The following is a 19,067-nucleotide window of genomic DNA, read 5'->3' as shown; positions in this document are numbered from 1 at the left end:
GGCTATTCGTTAAACTGAATTGTGGGTGTGGTGAGGGGTGTATTCGTAGGCATTTTGAGGTTTGGTAAACTTTGTCCCTCCTGGTAGGATTGTATATCCCATATGTCACTAGCTCATGAACTCTTGCCAATATGAAAGAAATCATATCAGGTAAATTCTTACATAAATTATGTTTTTCCCATCAGTAACATCTTTGGCTTTTGAGATATGGTATCCTCATAAATCACCTTAAGTGGAGGTTTGGAAAAAGGTAAAACGCGTTTATTTTTAAAGGAGAATGTAAATTCCAATTTTCACATCAGTAAAATCTTTGATTTTTGAGATATAGGTATCCTCATAAATCACCTCCCCTTAAGTAGATTTGCGGGAAATGTTAAAAGATGTGTTACTTTATTTTTGAGATATAGGTATCATTATAGATCACCCCCTTTTGACCCCCCTTAAGTGGATTTGCGGGAAATGTTAAAACACGTGTTTATTTATTTTTAAAGAAGAATTGAAATACCAATTTTTACATCTCTAGCAAAATGTTAAACGATGTGTTTCTTTAATTGTAAAGGAGAATGTAAATACGAATTTTCACGTCTAACATCTTTAGTTTTTGAGATATAGGTATCCTCATAAATCGCCCCCCCCCCCCCCTTGACCCCGTTAAGTGGATGTTTGGGAAATGGTAAAACACGTGTTTCTTTATTTTTAAAGGAGAATGTAAATACCAATTTTCATGTCTGTAACATTGTTGGTTTTTGAGATATAGGTATCCTCATAAATCAGCCCCCCCCCCCCCACACTTTTGACCTCCCTTAAGTGGATTTTGGGAAAATGGTAAAACACGTGTTTCTTTATTTTTCAAGGAGAATCTAAATACCAATTTTCACGTCTGTAACATTGTCGGTTTTTGAGATATAGGTATCCTCATAAATCAGCTCCCCCTTTTGATCCCCCTTAAGTGGATTTTGGGGAAAAGGTAAAGCACATTTTTCTTTATTTTTCAAGTTGAATCTAATTACCAATTTTCACGTCTGTAACATTGTCGGTTTTGAGATATAGGTATACTCATAATAAAGTTCACCCCCTTAGGGACGTAATTTCCCCAAATCCTTCCGTAGTGGATGCCTACATCATAAAAACAACATAGCTTCCAAATTTCACGTTCTTAGGTTAAACAGTTTGAGTTGGGCATTGATGAGTCAGTCAGCCATTCAGTCAGGACTTCTTCTTTTATATAGATATAACATGCAATCGGGTTTAGGCAGGAGTAAGGCTGTTAGTTTAGTTTTCCACTTTTTGCACTCCATTGAAGTCTATGGGGGAATACGTTAAATCGGTCGCAATATTCAAAGTTCAGCTTTTTGTGCGTATCAGGTTAGCGTGCGAGCGAAAACATTTTTACTTTCAGCTTGTAATACACGCGCTACCTGACGCGCACAAAAAGCAGAAGTCTAACATGGTTAACGCACGAATGGGAGTGCAAACTACTGTTCCACTTGTAATCTAGCCCTTAGTGTTGGTTTATACTGATGTTCCTTCCATATGCAGTGTAGAAAGAAAAATGCTTAATTCTTGGATTCATTAATGTGCAGAAGGATGTCTCAATATGGTGTTGTCATAAGATTACATTAATAATTGTTTGAAATCATAAAATATAAAGTTATGGTGATCTAGTACAGCTAATTTGACCTGCAACTAAAATAGAAAGATATCCTTATTAAAATTCAGCTTAAAGGGACAGTCAACACCAGAATTTTTGTTGTTTAAAAAGAAAGATAATCCCTTTATTACCCATTCCCCAGTTTTGCATATCCAACACAGTTATAATAATACACGTTTTACCTCTGTAATTATCTTGTATCTAAGCTTCTGCAAACTGCCCCCTTATTTCAGTTCTTTTGACAGACATGCAGTTTAGCCAATCAGTGCTCACTCCTAGGTCACTTTACGTGCATGAGCTCAATGTTATCTATATGAAACATGTGAACTAATGCCCTCTAGTGGTCAAAATGTATTCAGATTAGAGGCAGTCTTCAAGGTCTAAGAAATTAGCATATGAACCTCCTAGGTTTAGCTTTCAACTAAGAATACCAAGAGAACAAAGCAAAATTGGTGATAAAAGTAAATTGGGAAGTTGTTTAAAATTGCATGCCCTATTTAAATCATGAAAGTTTTTTTTGGACTTGACTGTCCCTTTAATATGCATATAATACCATAACATTAAACAAAATACTAAAATTAAGATAACCTTAACAAAGGTCTTAAGAGGGGAGTCAGAATTCCAGTTTACTTAATGTTATCAAATTTGCGCAGGTAGGTTCAGGAGCAGCAATGCACTACTGGAAGCTAGCTGCCGATTGGTGGCTGCATATACATGCCTGTTGTAATGTTTTCAGCTAGCTCTCAGTAGTGTAATGCTTCTCCTTCAACAAAGGATATTAAGAGATTAAGCTAATTTGATAACAGTAGTGCATTGGAAGGTTGAGTTCAATTGTATGATCTCAATAATGAAAGAAAAATGTTGGGCTTAGATTCCTTTACGCTTAATTTTTTTTAATCATGTCAATGCTTAAGTTGGGACTTTTCCTAATTTTTCCGGTTTCAATAAATGTCCTTTTGCCGATTAATTACCTCATTTATAGATCATTTTTTGGGAAGTTCTTCTGCCAAAGACTAAAAGTAGTAGGGGCTGATGACTTCCTAAGCTTTACCAAATATGTTTATGCTGCTGAAAAAGGATTTTAACCAAAATAACAAGATTCCAAAAAAATATTGTAAAACTTGTATTATACAAAAGAATTTAAAATATTATCAAATGTTTAAGTTCTATGTAAAAATACAGTATTGTAGGAATAATTCACACAGTGCATGAGCAAGTCTCCATGATATGACATACTATACATATTTCAGTTTTGTATTCAACTAGTTACAGTAGAGCCACTTGAATGTAAGCAATCAGATGAATTATGGTTGGCACAACTTTCCATATAATAATATGCAATCAGTTTTTTTATGTTTTATGAAAAAGTGGAAGGGATGATCAGCTTTGAACTCTTCACTAAGCAACGATCGCATGGACATAACAGGAGCAGTAGCACTTGCAGCCTCTGTTCCTTTTTCATTCAACTCCAGAAAGGTCTTGTGGTACACATTGGACACATACAAGTCATTCTGCTCTGTCATTCCGGAGAAATTTGCTTTGTACTGACTGAATGCATCGGGCATCCCCAAAGATGATAAAATGTCACGAAGAGAGAAATTTTCAACAATTCTGAATCGTGGTAGGTGGATCGCTACATTTCGGGACTTCATTTTTGATTTGCTGGTCCATTTTTTTAAATTTTCATATGAAATCTCACTGTCAAGCTGATTAAAACAAAAAAACACAAGAGAAATGTGTTACAATTTAATCTGCATCATTCATTAACATTTCTCTTTCTAAAGCCCTGTGAGCTGCCACAATGCTGAACAAATGAAGCGTAAATTGATTTTACTGTACTCACATACTGTGTCAATTTATACAACTTATTATCTAGGGCTCTAACAATGCATTCACTTTAACCCCTTCCCGCAGTTAGGATGTTCCATGCCGTCCTAACCTCGCTAGGCTTTAGCGCCGTTAGGATGGCATGGAACGTCCTAGCCGTTCTGCGGGCTGGAGGGCCTAGTGTTAAGGCACTCTTCTCTGACACAATCCCATCATTGAAATCACGTACGATTGCGTTATTTTAATTTTTTACTTATTTGTTTACATCAGAACTTTGTTCCAGTGTAACAAATAAGTACCAGCAGGAAGGGGTTCATTTATTTTGAAACTAATTTTGCTTATGTTTAGGTTCGTGTATTTTGCATTTACTCAATATTTAAACCAAATAAAATTCTCTTTAAAGGATATGGAAGGCAAAAATACACTTTCACGATTCAGTTTGATCATACAATTAAATAAAAAAAAAAAAAAAAACACACACACACACAACACCACTAACCACACACAAAACAACAACAAAAACTTTCTAATTTACTTTTATTATAAAATTTACTTGTTTTTTCTGGGTACCCTTTGTTGAATCTCAGCTTCTTTCCTTTGAAAGCATACTGAGGTAGGCTCAGGACAGTGCACATCTTGTATATAGAACAGAGTTTCAAACTTTGTTAAAACACAGCTTACATGTAGGGCTTAAGGCACATTTACATTCCTGAACCTATCTCAGTATGCTCTCTTGGAATGGAGATAAGTTTAAAAAAAAGGGGGGGTACACATATAAAGAGGTAGATTAGATAATAGATTCGATTTTTGATTTTTTAGAATTGTACATACTATCTGTCTCATGAATGTTTAGTTTTTTACTTGTATGTACCTTTAAACATTAAAGGAACATTAAATACAACACTGCATAATTTAACATTTTCATCTCAAAGAAAAAAAAAAACTTTTGCAATATATTTGTATTATTTATTTTCATCTTTCTCCTGTAATTTAACTGAAAATGGTCTGTTATCCCATTCAATGGAAGTACATACAGCAGACTTCACAAGCATAAACTTGCTCTATATTTGTACCTAACTGGCCTCAGTAAACACAATGGGGTCAATTTAACAAGTGCCACGTGGACATGATTTGCTGTAGCGAATCATGTCTGCCCGACAATGCTAAATGCAGACAGCATTTGGTGTCAGCAGTTAAAGTGAAGGTAAACTTTGATGAATGAAAGCCCGGTTTTTAAAAATACTATTAAAAACAGGGGCACTTTCATTCATCAAAGTATAGAAAGCAGCTGGTTTGTTTAAAAACTTACCTTTCTTCTTTTCACAGCCAGAGCAGCTTCCCCCACTGGGGAAACTCTCTTCACACGTCAGCAATGACTAATCCGGCTTCCTCCAATCACGGCTTTCCCTCCAGGGGAGTCATTGCTTGAGGCCATGCCGTGATTGGAGGAAGCCGGATTAGTCATTGCTGACGTGTGAAGAGAGGATCTCCGGGTGGGGGAAGCTGCTCTGGCTGTGAAAAGAACAAAGGTAAGTTTATAAACAAAACGGCTGCTTTCTAAACTTTGAAAAATGAAAGTGTGCCTGTTTTTAATAGTATTTTTAAAAAACGGGCTTTTATTCATCAAAGTTTACCTTCACTTTAACATTGTACAAGCATTTGTAGTGAAATACTTGTGCAATGCCGCCCCTGCTCACTGGCGGCCAATAGGTCGCTAGCAGGGGGTGTCAATCATCCCGATTGGATCGGACCGAGATAATTGCAGTCCGCCACCTAAAAGGTGACAGAGAAGTTAAGGAGCAGCAGTCTTGCAACCGCTGCTTCTTAACTTCCGTTTCAAGCGAGCCTAAAACGCTGGGAGAAGAAAGCAGCATCTGCTTGATAAATCTACCCCAATGACTGTGTAAACTCTAGGAACAAGCCCAGATTGGCTCCCCCACATAAGGAGAGTGGTAGAGAAAGATCAGCCAATAGAATGCAAGCTCAATCTGATTGAACTTGAATCTGATTGGCTGATTCAATCAGCCAATCAGATTTTTCCTACCTTAATTCCGATTGGCTGATAGAATCCTATCAGCCAATCGGAATTCGAGGGACGCCATCTTGGATGACGTCACTTAAAGGAACCTTCATTCGTCTTCTAGTCGTCGTGCAGGAAGGATGTTCCGCACAGGAGGTCTTGAAGATGGAGTCGCTCCTCGTTGGATGGATGAAGATAGAAGATGCCGCTTGGATGAATATGTCTGCCGGTCCGGATGTCCTCTTCTGCCCAGATAGGATGAAGACGACTCAAGGTAGGGAGATCTTCAGGGGGGTAGTGTTAGGTTTATTTAAGGGGGGTTTGGGTTAGAGTAGGGGTATGTGGGTTGTAATGTTGGGGGGTGGTATTGTGGGGGTTTTTACAGGCAAAAGAGCCAATTTCTTTGGGGCATGCCCCGCAAAAAGCCCTTTTAAGGGCTGGTAAGGTAATAGAGCTGTTAACTTTTTAAATTTAGATTAGGGTAGGGAATTTTTTTTTATTTTGGGGGGATTTGTTATTTTATTAGGGGGTTTAGAGTAGGTGTAATTACCTTAAAATTCTTGTAATCTTATTTGTTTTTGTAATTTAGTTTAGTTTATTTAATTGTAGGTACTTGTAGTTAATTTATTTAATTTATTTATTGATAGTGTAGTGTTAGGTTTAATTGTAACTTAGGTTAGGATTTATTTTACAGGTAATTTGGTAATTATTTTAACTAGGTAGCTATTAAATAGTAAATAACTATTTAATAGCTATTGTACCTAGTTAAAATAAATACAAAGTTGCCTGTAAAATAAATATAAATGCTAAAATAGCTACAATATAATTATTCGTTATATTGTAGCTATATTAGGGTTTATTTTACAGGTAAGTATTTAGTTTTAAATAGGAATACTTTAGTTAATAATATTTAATTTATATCGTTAGATTAAAATTATATTTAACTTAGGGGGGTGTTAGGGTTAGACTTAGCTTTAGGGGTTAATACATTTATTATAGTAGCGGCGAGGTCTGGTCGGCAGATTAGGGGTTAATACTATTTATTATAGGGTTAGTGATGCGGATTATATGGTTTGTGAGGCGGGAGTGCGGCGGTTTAGGGGTTAATAACTTTATTAGAGTAGCGGCGAGGTCCGGTCGGCAGATTAGGGGTTAATAAGTGTAGGTAAGGTAGCGGTGACGTTGGGGGGGCAGATTAGGGGTTAATAACTATTATGTAGGTGTCGGCGATGTTGGGGCAGCAGATTAGGGGTACATAGGTATAATGTAGGTTGCAGCGGTGTCCGGAGCGGCAGATTAGGGGTTAATAAGTGTAAGGTATGGGGTGTTTAGACTCGGGTACATGTTAGGGTGTTAGATGCAGACTTAGAAACTGTTTCCCCATAGGAAACAATGGGGCTGCGTTAGGAGCTGAATGCTGCTTTTTTGCAGGTGTTAGGTTTTTTTTCTGCCCAAACTGCCCCATTGTTTCCTATGGGGGAATCGTGCACGAGCACATTTTGAAGTGGCAGTAAATTATGCTCTACGCTCCCTTTTTGGAGCCTAATGCAGCCACTTAGACAACTCTAAATACCAGCGTTGTCTTAAGGGTGCGCTGGAAAAAAAAGCAGCGTTGGCTACGCGGGTCTTTACCGACAAAACTCTAAATCTAGGCGTCAATTTGTAGTTTAATGTAGTTTTAGTATAACAGTTAGGGTAGATTAATTATTAGTTTATTAATTAATCTACCCTAACTATTATACTAAATTACATTAAACTATATTAGTTTAATATAGTTTAATGTAATTTAGTATAATAGTTAGGGTAGATTAATGAATAGTTTAATATAGTTTAATGCAATTTTAGTATAACAGTTAGGGTAGATTAATTAATAGTTTAATATAGTTTAATTTAAATCTTAAAGGTAAGTTTAAATTTATTATAAGATAGGTATGAGTTAATATTTAATGTAAAGTTAAGGGATTGTTAGGTTTAGAGGTTAATAGGTTAATTTAGTTTATGGCGATGTGGGGGGCTGGCGGTTTAGGGGTTAATAGGTTTAGTAAGTGCTAGCGGGATAGGGGTTAATAACTTTATGTAGGTGGCGGCGGGGTCCGTGAGCGGCGGGATAGGAGTTAATAACTTTATGTAGGTGGCGCCGGGGTCCTTGAGCGGCAGGATAGGGGTTAATAACTTTATGTAGGTGGCGGCAGTGTCGGGCGGTAGATTAGGGGTTAATAAGTATAATGTAGGTGGCAGAGGTGTTGGGGCGGTAGATTAGGGGTTAATACGTATAATGTAGGTGGCGGCGGTGTAGGGGGTGGCATATTAGGGGTGTTTAGACTCGGGGTACATGTTAGGGTGTTAGGTGTAAACGTAACTTTTATTCTCCCATAGGAATCAATGGGATATCGGGCAGCAGCGAACACAAGCTTTCGCTGCTTTCAGACTCCCATTGATTCCTATGGCATCCGCCGCCTCCAGGGTGGCGGATTGAAAAACAGGTACGCTGGGCCGGAATAGTGGGGAGAATACCTGTTAAAAATTTGTTAACTAGCAAAAGTAGTCAGATAGTGCCGAATTTGCATTCGGAACATCTGTAATGATGTAAGCATCGATCTGTGTCGGACTGAGACCGGCGGATCATGTTACGTCACAGATTTCAACTTTTGCCGGTCTGTAGGTTTTGATAACTAAGGGGAATCAAGCTCTCCACAATTACGCTGCGGAATTCCAGCGTATTTGCAGTTGACGGCTTGAAAAGTAGGCCTCAATGACATTAACATAATACCTTTTTAACATATTATTCAGTGTGTGAATTTATTGCAATATTACCCAATATTCTTGTTATTACAAGGTGTTTTATATCCCTTTAATTGCATTGGTAAATATAAACAGCCTAGAAAATATTTTGTTTCCTATTTAAATTAACTTTGAAATCCAATACATATTAAACTAAGCAAAGAGAAGCCTGGACAATAGTTAAAATAAAAAAACTTTCATAATCAAAAGCAGCAGGTACATCATTCCTAGTGCCCATTGGTTAGTAATCACGTGATATCTTTGGGTGTGTGCAAACATTTTTAATTGCTAGTGGGGTGGTGGGAGGCTGTTTCGGAGGGCATGAGAGACCCCTTAATTGAGAAGGGAGAGTAAGCCCTTTTATATAAAAGACAGCAAATAACACACACACAATATACCCCTCTTTCAAGTAAGGGGTTGCATCCTAGTATTAGACTTGTTGGAAACTACAGCGTCTCCCTATTGTAATTCCTTATCTTATACACCCTGATCTTGATAAAGGCCAGTGAGCATGGCCAAAGCACATTGATCAGAAGACTTTTTATACTCTGTTTTTAAACACTTGTATTTTTAATATCACAGAGTCCATGTGGGTGTATAAGACAAGGAATTGCAACACAGAGACACCATAGTTTCCATCAAGCCTGATATTAGGATCCTTGTGATAGAGAACTACTAATGATCTGAGGCGAAGCAGAGACTGTGTCTACAGGACAAAAGAAAAGCTGTAGAAACCTAACAATGAATTGGCTCAAGTCTCCCCAGTAAGTGTAATACATGGAGGGTGCTAAGGTATTTTTTATTGAAGGTTCATGTAGGGTCCCAACAGGTACCCCAACACAGGGTTTGCCCTCAGAAAAACATTTCACTAGAAGAGCTATATCCTGTGAATCAAGCCCCAGTCTCTGGATACCACAAGATTGAGATGTGTTGACCATTTAATGTTTTTCACATTTACAATATTAACATTCTGTAAAGTGTGCATGCATATATTTTAAGTAACATAACATGAGGTATCAATAGGTTTATAGATTAATTAATTATTTATTCTAAGGAGATTGTATACACATTGTAAAGCAATTGTTTCTTATCATGAGTAGAAATAGAAACTACAAAATATATTAATGTTTTGTATTAGATATTGAGTATATATGAGCAGAGTGTAGAACAGGTATGTTTAACATGTAGATAATCACTTGTCACTTTAAATACAAAAAAGACCCTTATGACTTTAAATATTTCCACCAATGACGTGTTAGCAGGTGTTTTATAAAGTAGATTTTAGCATATGTTTATCAGGCTTAGACTATGGCATATATCTGAAACACATCAGCCAGTTATGTTGACTGAGGGTCTCTTGTGTTCTCTTTTTGTATTTTTATGAGAATGTAATAAAGGTTAAATTTCTTTCATATAGGTGGCGAGAGTCCACAACCTGTTACGTATGGGATATACATTCCTACCACTAAGAGGCAAAGTTTCCCAAACACCAAAAGCCTATAAAACCCCTTCCGTCTCATTTATACCTTAGTTTTTACTTTGCCTTCTTAGGAGGTGGATGAAGCATGATTCTTCAGTGAAAGGTGCTTCAGCGCATATTAAAGACCGGTTCCCCTCAGAGTACAGTGCTTGTCAGAGGGATGTGAAGAGAGTACTGCCTCATGACACTATGTTTTCGCCTTTGAGAAATCTTTTCATGTGCTCTCTGTAAATTCGGTCACAGGGATTCATCTTCTGCCTCTCTCTACAGATCAACATTATACTCATATTCCATTACCTCTGCTGAAATGTTTCAGTACTGGTTTGGCTGTCTGCTACTCGATTAGTAGACGAGTGTCTATGGGTAAGTCTACTGCCCTGAATGCACCCGATCCTGTCTGATCTCAGAAGTTACCTGGATGTGAGACAGCCTGGGAACACCAGGTGCAGCAGGTTATGGGTTTTGCAGGCTCTTCCTTTTGAGCCAAAATATATATACATTATATACACATACATATATATATATATATATATATATATATATATATATATATATATATATTTATTAATATATATATTAGACTGACTATTTTATTGAAAAGTACTGTCTCTCTTAATCTTCTCTTCTACTAAGAAGAGTTTTTGTATTGTCTGCTCTCACTTGTCTCCTTATCTTGTAGTCCATCCGAATAAGGCAGTTTTGCAGACTACATTTTAAATTTTAGCCTAAAGTTGTTTCCTAACACAACTTTAGTAGGGAGATTGCTATTCCCGTGGTGTCATGATCCTAAGAAGGCTTCTAAAAGATCTTTGCATTTTTTGGATATTGTTAGAGCATTTAAATATTATGTTAATGCTACTACGGTTTTCAGACAAACTTCTAGTCTGTTTCTTTTTCTGGCCCTATGAAAAGTCAAAAGGCCCCTGCTATTTCTTTAGCCTCTAGGTTAAACTTTTGATTCACAAGGCTTATGTGAAGGCGGGTCAGCCTCTGCCACAGCAGATTATGGCTCATTCTACTAGGTCAGTTGCCACTTCTTGGTTTTTCAAGAATAAGGCTTCAGTTAATCAAATTTGCAAGGTGGTCACACGGTCTTCTTTTCATCCCTTTACTAAATTTTGCCATTTTGATGGTTTTTGCTTCCTCTGAAGCAGCCTTTGGTAGAAAGGTCCTTCAGGCAGTTGTCTCAGTTTGACAATTGCTTTCTTTCTTCTGCTAGAAGAGTTTCTGAATTATCTGCTCTCTTTTTTCTAAGTCTCCTTGTCTGACTTTCCAAGATAAAGCTGTTTTGGAGACTGTGTATAAATTTTTGCCTAAAGTTGTTTCCTCACATAACTTTAATAGGGAAATTGTTGTTCCCTCCTTGTGTTCTGATCCTAAGAATGCTTCTGAAAGATCTTTACATTCTTTGGGTGTTGTTAGAGCATTGAAATATTATGTTGATGCTACTAAGGATTTCAGACAGACTTCTAGTTTGTTTGTTCTTTTTTCTGGTCCTCACAAAGGCCAGAAGGCCTCTGCTATTTCTTTAGCTACTTGGTTGAAACTGCTCTTTCTACTAGTTTGGTTGCCACATATTGGTCTTTCAAGAATGAGGCTTCGGTTGATCAAATTTGCAAGGCAACCACTTGGTCTTCTTTGCATTCCTTTACTAAATTTTACCATTTTGATGGTTTTTCTTCCTCTGAAGCAGCCTTTGGTAGAATGGTCCTTCAGGCAGTTGTCTCAGTTTGATAATTGTTCATATATATTGAGTTTGTCATAAAATACATTATTTTTGGGTTATGGATTTAATTTGCCAGCGAAAAAAGCTGTTTATTTTAATCCCTCCCTTTATTGTTACTCGTGGTCTTCCACATCTTGGATATTATATCCCATACGTAACAAGTCCTGGATTCTCGCCATCTATATGTAAGAAAACATAATTTATATCTCACCTGATAAATTCATTTTTTTCATGGTGGCTAGAGTCTACAAGCCCCACCGTTAGGGGTTAATTTTTTGTTTAAGCACATCTTTTTTCCTGCTCCTCATTTTGGCTTTTACTCCTTCTAAACAACTCACCACTTGGCTATATGTCAAACTAAGGTATGAGTGAGGTGGGAGGGGTTTATAGGCTTTTGGGGTTAGGGAAATTTTGCCTCCCCCTAGTGGAAGGAATGTATATCCCATACGTAACAGGTCGTGGACTCTCACCACCATGAAATAAATTAATCAGGTGAGATATAAATTATGTTTTAGGAGCTCCCTGCATTCTTCTTTTCATTTACTACTACAGACCAGATGACAGGTAGAGCTCCTTTTGGCTGCTGAGTGTTCCGTGGATTATCCCTGCCAGTTCCACTTTTACTCATGGACCCCACGGATCACATGGAGGTGAAGGAGACAAGGCCCCACATGAAACGCAGAAGGCGTGCATTCTGCTTGAGATGCCGGATCTGAATTTGGATGGCCTCCCCTGCAACAAGGTTCAACAGTGTAACTGATGGCAAGGATTGGAGGAGACAGATGCCGGTTTATGGTACAATATGTCTGGATCATTAAAAAACTAAGGGCTCTTTTGATCAACGTCACGGTAAGAAGTAAGTTGAATTTACATAAAGATACTTGCAATGTGATAACGGAGCGTGCAAGAAGCATACGTTTAATTTTGCTATTTGTTGGCCACATAAAGGGGATTATAGAAGCACAAAGAACATTTTGATGTGTAGTATAGTGTGGGTAATCAACTCTGATATCTTTTGTATATTTTTATTAAAACAATTTTTCTTAAAAACATTTTTAAGGACTTACAGCATCAAGTTTTTTTGTGCAACAGTCATTAACTTCTATCTAATTTACAGAACAATTAACTAAAAAATAAAAAATAAATTAGGTGTGTTTTGTGAAAAGATAAAGAAAATAACAAAGGAAATGAGGAGATTAGAGATGTTCTGGAAGCTGTTCCACTTCTAAGAAGTGTAAGTTTTTATTTTTTTATTTTATTAAAAAGGGTTTAGTTATGTAGAGGCAGGAGACACACTCGGTGCAGAAAATGCATTTTATGAGTAATGAGTATGAGTAATTGCAGGGTAGATTCACTAACAGACTCTCCAGTGTCTAGTGAATATGCTCAGCAGCCTAGTATTGTAAAGAATGGAGAGATGTGGGAGCTTCAGTAATTGAACATATTAGAACTGGTAAAATTGTTGAGACTGAGTGAATCTATCCCACTGAGACCTCAGATTACAGTTACAGTTTATGTTTTAAATATAATAATAATAATAATTTGTGAATAGAAGATAAAAGGGCAGCATATTAGATTTGATCTCACTGACAGGAATTAAATCGAACATCATTTTACAAAATAGTTATAAATAGGATATAAATAAGTATCAGACAATATGCATACAATATCCAGAAGGAGAAACTTACCTGTTGAAGCACAGTGTTATTATCAGGAAGCATCACAAACATACTTAGATCTTTTGATGTTCCATAAGGAAGTTCAACAATTGATAGCCCAGGGTTTTTTATGTAATTCATGTTAAATGAATTACGAACAAGCATCATGTCTACCATAATCTCTTCATTCTATAATGAAAGAAGAATAAAGATCTATTGATTCTAAGGAGAGATACCCTTAATGAATAGACGTTTGAATGCAAAGTCTTCCTGGTTGGAATTAGTTATGAACAGTCCTAAGAAAGGTTTAAATTATTTTCATATATGTCTAATTCAACAGAAAAGAGGTAATGTAATTATACGATCTTGTTGAAGGGTTATTGAAATTGTATAATTGGCTTAATCTATTAAATTATTCCATATATGGATGAAAGGGGAACTTCCTTGGTGATTATTTAACAATGATGTCTTATGGGCTATATGTCTGGAAGTTTTTATGTATACTGTTAAAATACTAGGAGTAAGATAAGGCCTTCACTCAGCTGATTAGTAAAGGAAGGAGAAAAAAAAAGAGAAGGAGAGAAAAAAAAAAGAAGAGAAAAAAAAGAGAAGGAGAAAAAAAAGAGAAAGACAAAAAGAAAAAAAAAAAGAGAGAGAAAAAGAGAAAAAGAAAGAGAAAGAGAAAAAGAGAAAATGAAAGAGAAAAAGAGAGAAAGAGAGAAAGGGAGAAAGAGAGAAAGGGAGAAAGAGAGAAAGGGAGAAAGAGAGAAAGGGAGAAAGGGAGAAAGAGAGAAAGAGAGAAAGAGAGAAAGAGAGAGATTACATACCGATAACAATGTAAAGGGAGTTTTGTAGGTGCTCCTTTCAGTAAACTGCTTTGTCCAGTTTGCTTGGAAATACAGCGTATTAGCCACTACAAGCATGGTAGTTGATGTAACAGAATTTTCTTGCAGCAAATTCTTGATTTTATCTGTTTAACAAAAAAATAGAATTAAGAAAAAATAGAACCAAGATGGTTGTATATTTAAATTGCTCTAAGTAACTGCTGTGCAATGTCATAAATAAGAATGTGAGCCTCTTGTATAATAGGGAGAAACACACTCTATACCATATTATGGAATTGTAGGTTTGTAATATATTGTATATTAAACAATTTTTATACAATGGCCTATTTAAAATGATATACACATATAAGAGACAATCAAAATAAAAATTGCATGTTCAGTCTGAATCTTTAAAGTTTAAACAACTTTCCAATTTACTTCTATTATCTAATTTGCTTTCTTCTTTGGTATCCTTTGTTGAAAAGCATATCTAGGTAGGCTCAGGAGCAGCAAAGCACTATTGTGAGCTTACTGGCGATTAGTGGCTTCATGCATGATTCTTGTCATTGAGCTCAATGTACTAAGCAACGCATGCTCCCTGCTTTCCACAAAGTAAGAAACAGCAGTCAATAGATTGCTGCCTCTTACCCTTTCCCCTCATCTGAGTTGGTGGATATAAATCACCCCGAACATGTGCTATCAGTTACATGAGAAAAAGGGGTAGTGTTAGACACTCAAGGGAGTGTGTCGTCATACATTTAGATAGAGGACATACAGGGACCTATTTAATATGGTGCGAGCGGACATGATCCGATATTGATATTGATCATTGCACCAGTAGTTCTGTTGAACTGCTAATGCAATGCCGCCCCCTGCAAATTTGCGGCTAATCAGCCGCTAGCAGGGGGTGTCAATCAACCCGATCGTATTCGATTGGGTTGATTTCTGTCGGCCACCTCAGAACAGGCGGACAGGTTATGGAGCATCGGTCTTTAGACTGCTGCTTCGTAACTTCTGTTTCCGGCTAGCCTGAAGGCTCACCGGAAACAAGGGGCATCAAGCTCCGTACAGAGCTTGATAAATATATGCCCCAGAGAGTCTACTGCCAATTCAAAGCAAAGCTGAGCAGACAGGTTCCCAAATCAAGACCCTTGTGTGAACCCGGCTTAGTACAAGGGGCCATTGTCTCACCAGGTGTATTCAGCTAGGTGCCAGTAGTGTATTGCAGCTTCTCAACCTACCAACATTTTCTCTTCAATAAACAATACTAAAAGAATGTAGAAATTTTGACTATAGAAGTATTGGAAAGCTATTTAAAATGACATACTCTATTTGAATAATATAAACAAGGAAAGAAAGCAGCAGCATCTCCGAGAACTCATAATATATACATGCACATATACATATATACATGCACATATACATATATACATGCACATATACATATATATATATATATATATATATATATATATATATATATATATATATATATATATATATATATGTACACATATATACATATATATATACACATATATACATATATATATACACGTATATACACATATATACATAAACACATATACACACATATACATACACACATATATATATATAAATATATACACATATATATATATATATATATATATATATATATATATATATATATATATATATATATATATATATATATATATATACATACATACATATATACATATACACATACACACACATATATATATATATAAGCAAAATGATCTACTTCCCAAATGTTGATATATTACTATATAAAACTTAACTTGGAATAGTTCAATAAAATGTCATATCGATGACATATCTAAGATAGAGAACATTAAGTTTGTGTTTCATAGCAATTACACAGTCAGAACATCTGCTATGATTTTATCAGTACTAGATACCACACTTAGGCCCTCATTACAAGTGGAGCGGTATTTACCTCTCCCGCTTATGCGGTAACTGAGCTAAATGTAGCCACCAATCAGCAAGCACTACCCAGGTGCTGAAAAAAATGGCCCAGCTCCTATGCTTACATTCCTGCTTTTTCAAATAAAGATAGCAAGAGAATGAAGAAAAAAAAATCTAAAAAGGTATAAATTAGAAAGTTGCTTAAAATTACATGCTCTCTCTGAATCAAGAAAGGAAAAAAATGGGTTGTGTCTCCCTTTAAGTCATCTTAACTAATATTTTATTTATATTTATATTTCTCTCCTTTTCGCTTGCATGTTGGTTTTCCTTTACTGTCCTCAGTAAACTTTTTAATAGAGTTTAATTATACTTAAAGGGACATGAAACCCAAAAATTTATTTCATGATTCAGATAGAGAATACAATTTTAAACAACTTTCTAATTTACTTCTATTATCTTATTTGTTTAATTCTCTTGGTATCATTTGTTGAAGAAGCAGCAATGCACTACTGATTTCTAACTGAAAAAATGGGTGAGCCAATGACAATCAGTATAAATATGCAGCCACCAATCAGCAGCTAGAACCTAGGTTCTTTGCTGCACATGAGCTTGCCTAGATAAACTTTTCAGCAAAGGATAACAAGAGAAGGAAGCAAATTAAACAATAGAAGTAAATTGGAAAGTTGTTTAAAATTGTATTCTCTATCTGAATCATGAAAGAATTTTTTTGGGTTTCATGTCCCTTTAACGAAACCTGCATAGAAGAACTAAACTTTTATATTAAGATTTACTCAAGTGATCTTAGCCAACATTGGCATTTTTCTAAGAATAATTTGCTCATTGGTGTTTGATGTTTAACAATACTTTTGGGCCCAAGGTCAGTAGCTCTGTTTCAAGAAAGGTTATTACTTCATTGTTACTCGAGTGTTAGCGATTAATATAAATAAATGGTGAGCTCAAACTCATCTTGTATACTCTTCTTACATCAGTATACTCTCAGACATAAATTCATACATATGGTGAGGTCCAAGAATCCCTTCTGTAAGCCCTTAAGAGGTAACAGGTTTCCTTTATTTGATTATAGGCCAGGTACAGGAGGGGCCCTATGTTTTTTTTCTCTCCTTGTAACCCCTTAGTATTCAGCTTTACTGTGAGTGGTTCAAGAGTGGCCACTATCGGAGGTTGGGGTGGATTCCTTCATTGTATATTCTTTTTAATTTTCCTGTAGGAGTTAATTATTTCTTTGAAAATTGAAAATCTGAGATTTGATTCTTTGTATTGTGCAACTTGGATAATATTCTTGGCATATATGTATATATGATTCATTTTCTTAAAGGGACATTCTAGTCAAAAATAAACTTTCGGGATTCAGATAGGGCATGTCATTTTAAGCAACTTTCCAATTATCTTTTATCATCAATTTTTCTTTGTTCTATTGGTATTCTTAGTTGAAAACTAATTTCTTAGCCCTTGAAGGCCTCCTCTTATCTGAATGCATTTTGACATTTTTTCACAACTAGAGGGCTTAAGTTCATGTGTGACTTATACATAACATTGTGCTCAGGCCCGTGGAGTTACCTAAGAGTCTGTGCTGATTGGTTAAAATGCAAGTCTGTCAAAAGAACTGAAATAAGGGGGCAGTCTGCAGAGGCTTAGATACAAGGCAATCACAGAGGTAAAAAGTATATTAATATTACTTTTTTATATGCAAAACTGGGGAATGGGTAATTAAGGGATTAGCTATCTTTTTTTAAACAATAATAATTCTGATGTAGACTGTCCCTTTAAATAAGCAATCGAGAAACGTTAATTATTTTATGTCTGTATGCCTTTCTTTATAACCTCAATAAAAAAAAATCAGTTAAAAATAATAATAATATATAATAAAATAGACTATGGATGCCACCAAGTGCCTAAATCAGTTTAAATACACAATAAATGTTCTATTTTGATCACGGAAGTTTAATTTTGACTTTACTATGCCTTTAATGAGACAGCAGCTTAAGAAGTTTGTGACTTTTCATCACAAGTGAAATTGAAAGGTCCATAAGCAATAAAATGGTGGTTTGGTATTGCTTAATTGACACCACAAGAGAAATTGTACTTAAAAATGCTGTTTTTTATTAAACATATTAAAAATGTTAAAATGTTAAATATACCTCTAGTTTTCTTCTGAATGAATTCATTAATATAGTTCCGTGCTTCTTCAGGTGTATTACTAAAGTCTACTTCTTCTAATGCTGCCCCATATGACTTATTAGTGGCTTCTTTAAAAGACTGTGTGGAGAAAATGTAAAATAGAATATATAAATTCATAAAAAACGTAATCAAAATTAAAATGTTATTCAACTTAAAAAACATAAAATTATAGCTTTTTTGTTCAAAAAAACATTCTGAGTGATGTTTTCAACAGACTATGTTACATTTGGTTTGATTTACTTACATTTTAAAGTTTAACGTTTAAAAAACGCTAGGATTTATCTCTGCAATAGATAAAAGGGAACCTAATTTATAAAGTTTAACTAAATGAACCTTTATTTTGTTCCTTCGTTACACTAAACTACGCTCCTCCAACCACCCACAGCAAAAAAAAATTTTTCATGAGGTGACTTTTCCACCTCTTAGCCAATGGCCGTGCTACAATCACTTTAAGTTTAAAACAATTTCTCTTTTTAATCTAAAAGAACATTTTTCTGAAATGTATGAATGTGCTTAGTTTTTAAAAAAATATTTTTGTGATAAAGAAATCAACTTTTTGTTATCAGACAGTGAGAATCTTGCAAATGCTGCTAGTCCCAGGAAAAAGCTTACTAGTTTACTACTACACTATAGATTTTGTAGTCACTCTTTGATCAATTTTAATGCACATTTATACATATTTATTTTTGTAATAAAATTAATGTTTTTGCCCAGACTCTTTATTAATTAAAATAGAAGGAGCATATAATTGTATTTATTCATTTATTTAGTGTTTTGCTTATTTGATTTGTACAACAGCTTGTCACTGGGGCAGTACCCTCAAAGGTACACCCGCTGTACTCTTTAATATGGGTACAAATTGGTACCCTTGCAGATTGTACCTTTCAAAGGCAAATATGTACCTTTGGTGACTAAATTGGACCTCGGTGCTATGGTAGCATATTGTACCGTTATTTTTTTTTTACA

General features: G+C 35.5%; 1 protein-coding gene across 2 annotated transcripts in view; it reads right to left on the bottom strand.

The window, feature by feature from the left end:
• Positions 1–2,761: 2,761 nt before the first annotated feature.
• LOC128659467 (leukocyte elastase inhibitor-like) overlaps positions 2,762–19,067 on the bottom strand; it is an 80,428-nt gene continuing 64,122 nt past the window's right edge. For both annotated transcript variants that reach the window (XM_053713088.1, XM_053713089.1), the window contains exons 4-7: positions 18,062–18,179; positions 13,971–14,113; positions 13,174–13,332; positions 2,762–3,357 (exon numbers count right to left, since the gene is read on the bottom strand). In XM_053713088.1, coding sequence (XP_053569063.1) covers positions 2,956–3,357; positions 13,174–13,332; positions 13,971–14,113; positions 18,062–18,179 — 822 coding nt within the window. In that variant the 3' untranslated portion in view covers positions 2,762–2,955. The remainder of the gene's footprint in view (positions 3,358–13,173; positions 13,333–13,970; positions 14,114–18,061; positions 18,180–19,067) is intronic.

Source organism: Bombina bombina, chromosome 5 (assembly GCF_027579735.1).
Source record: "Bombina bombina isolate aBomBom1 chromosome 5, aBomBom1.pri, whole genome shotgun sequence".
Lineage (NCBI taxonomy): Eukaryota > Metazoa > Chordata > Amphibia > Anura > Bombinatoridae > Bombina > Bombina bombina.
The sequence above is the reverse complement of the archived record's forward strand: the minus strand, read 5'-3'. Positions and strand labels throughout refer to the sequence as shown.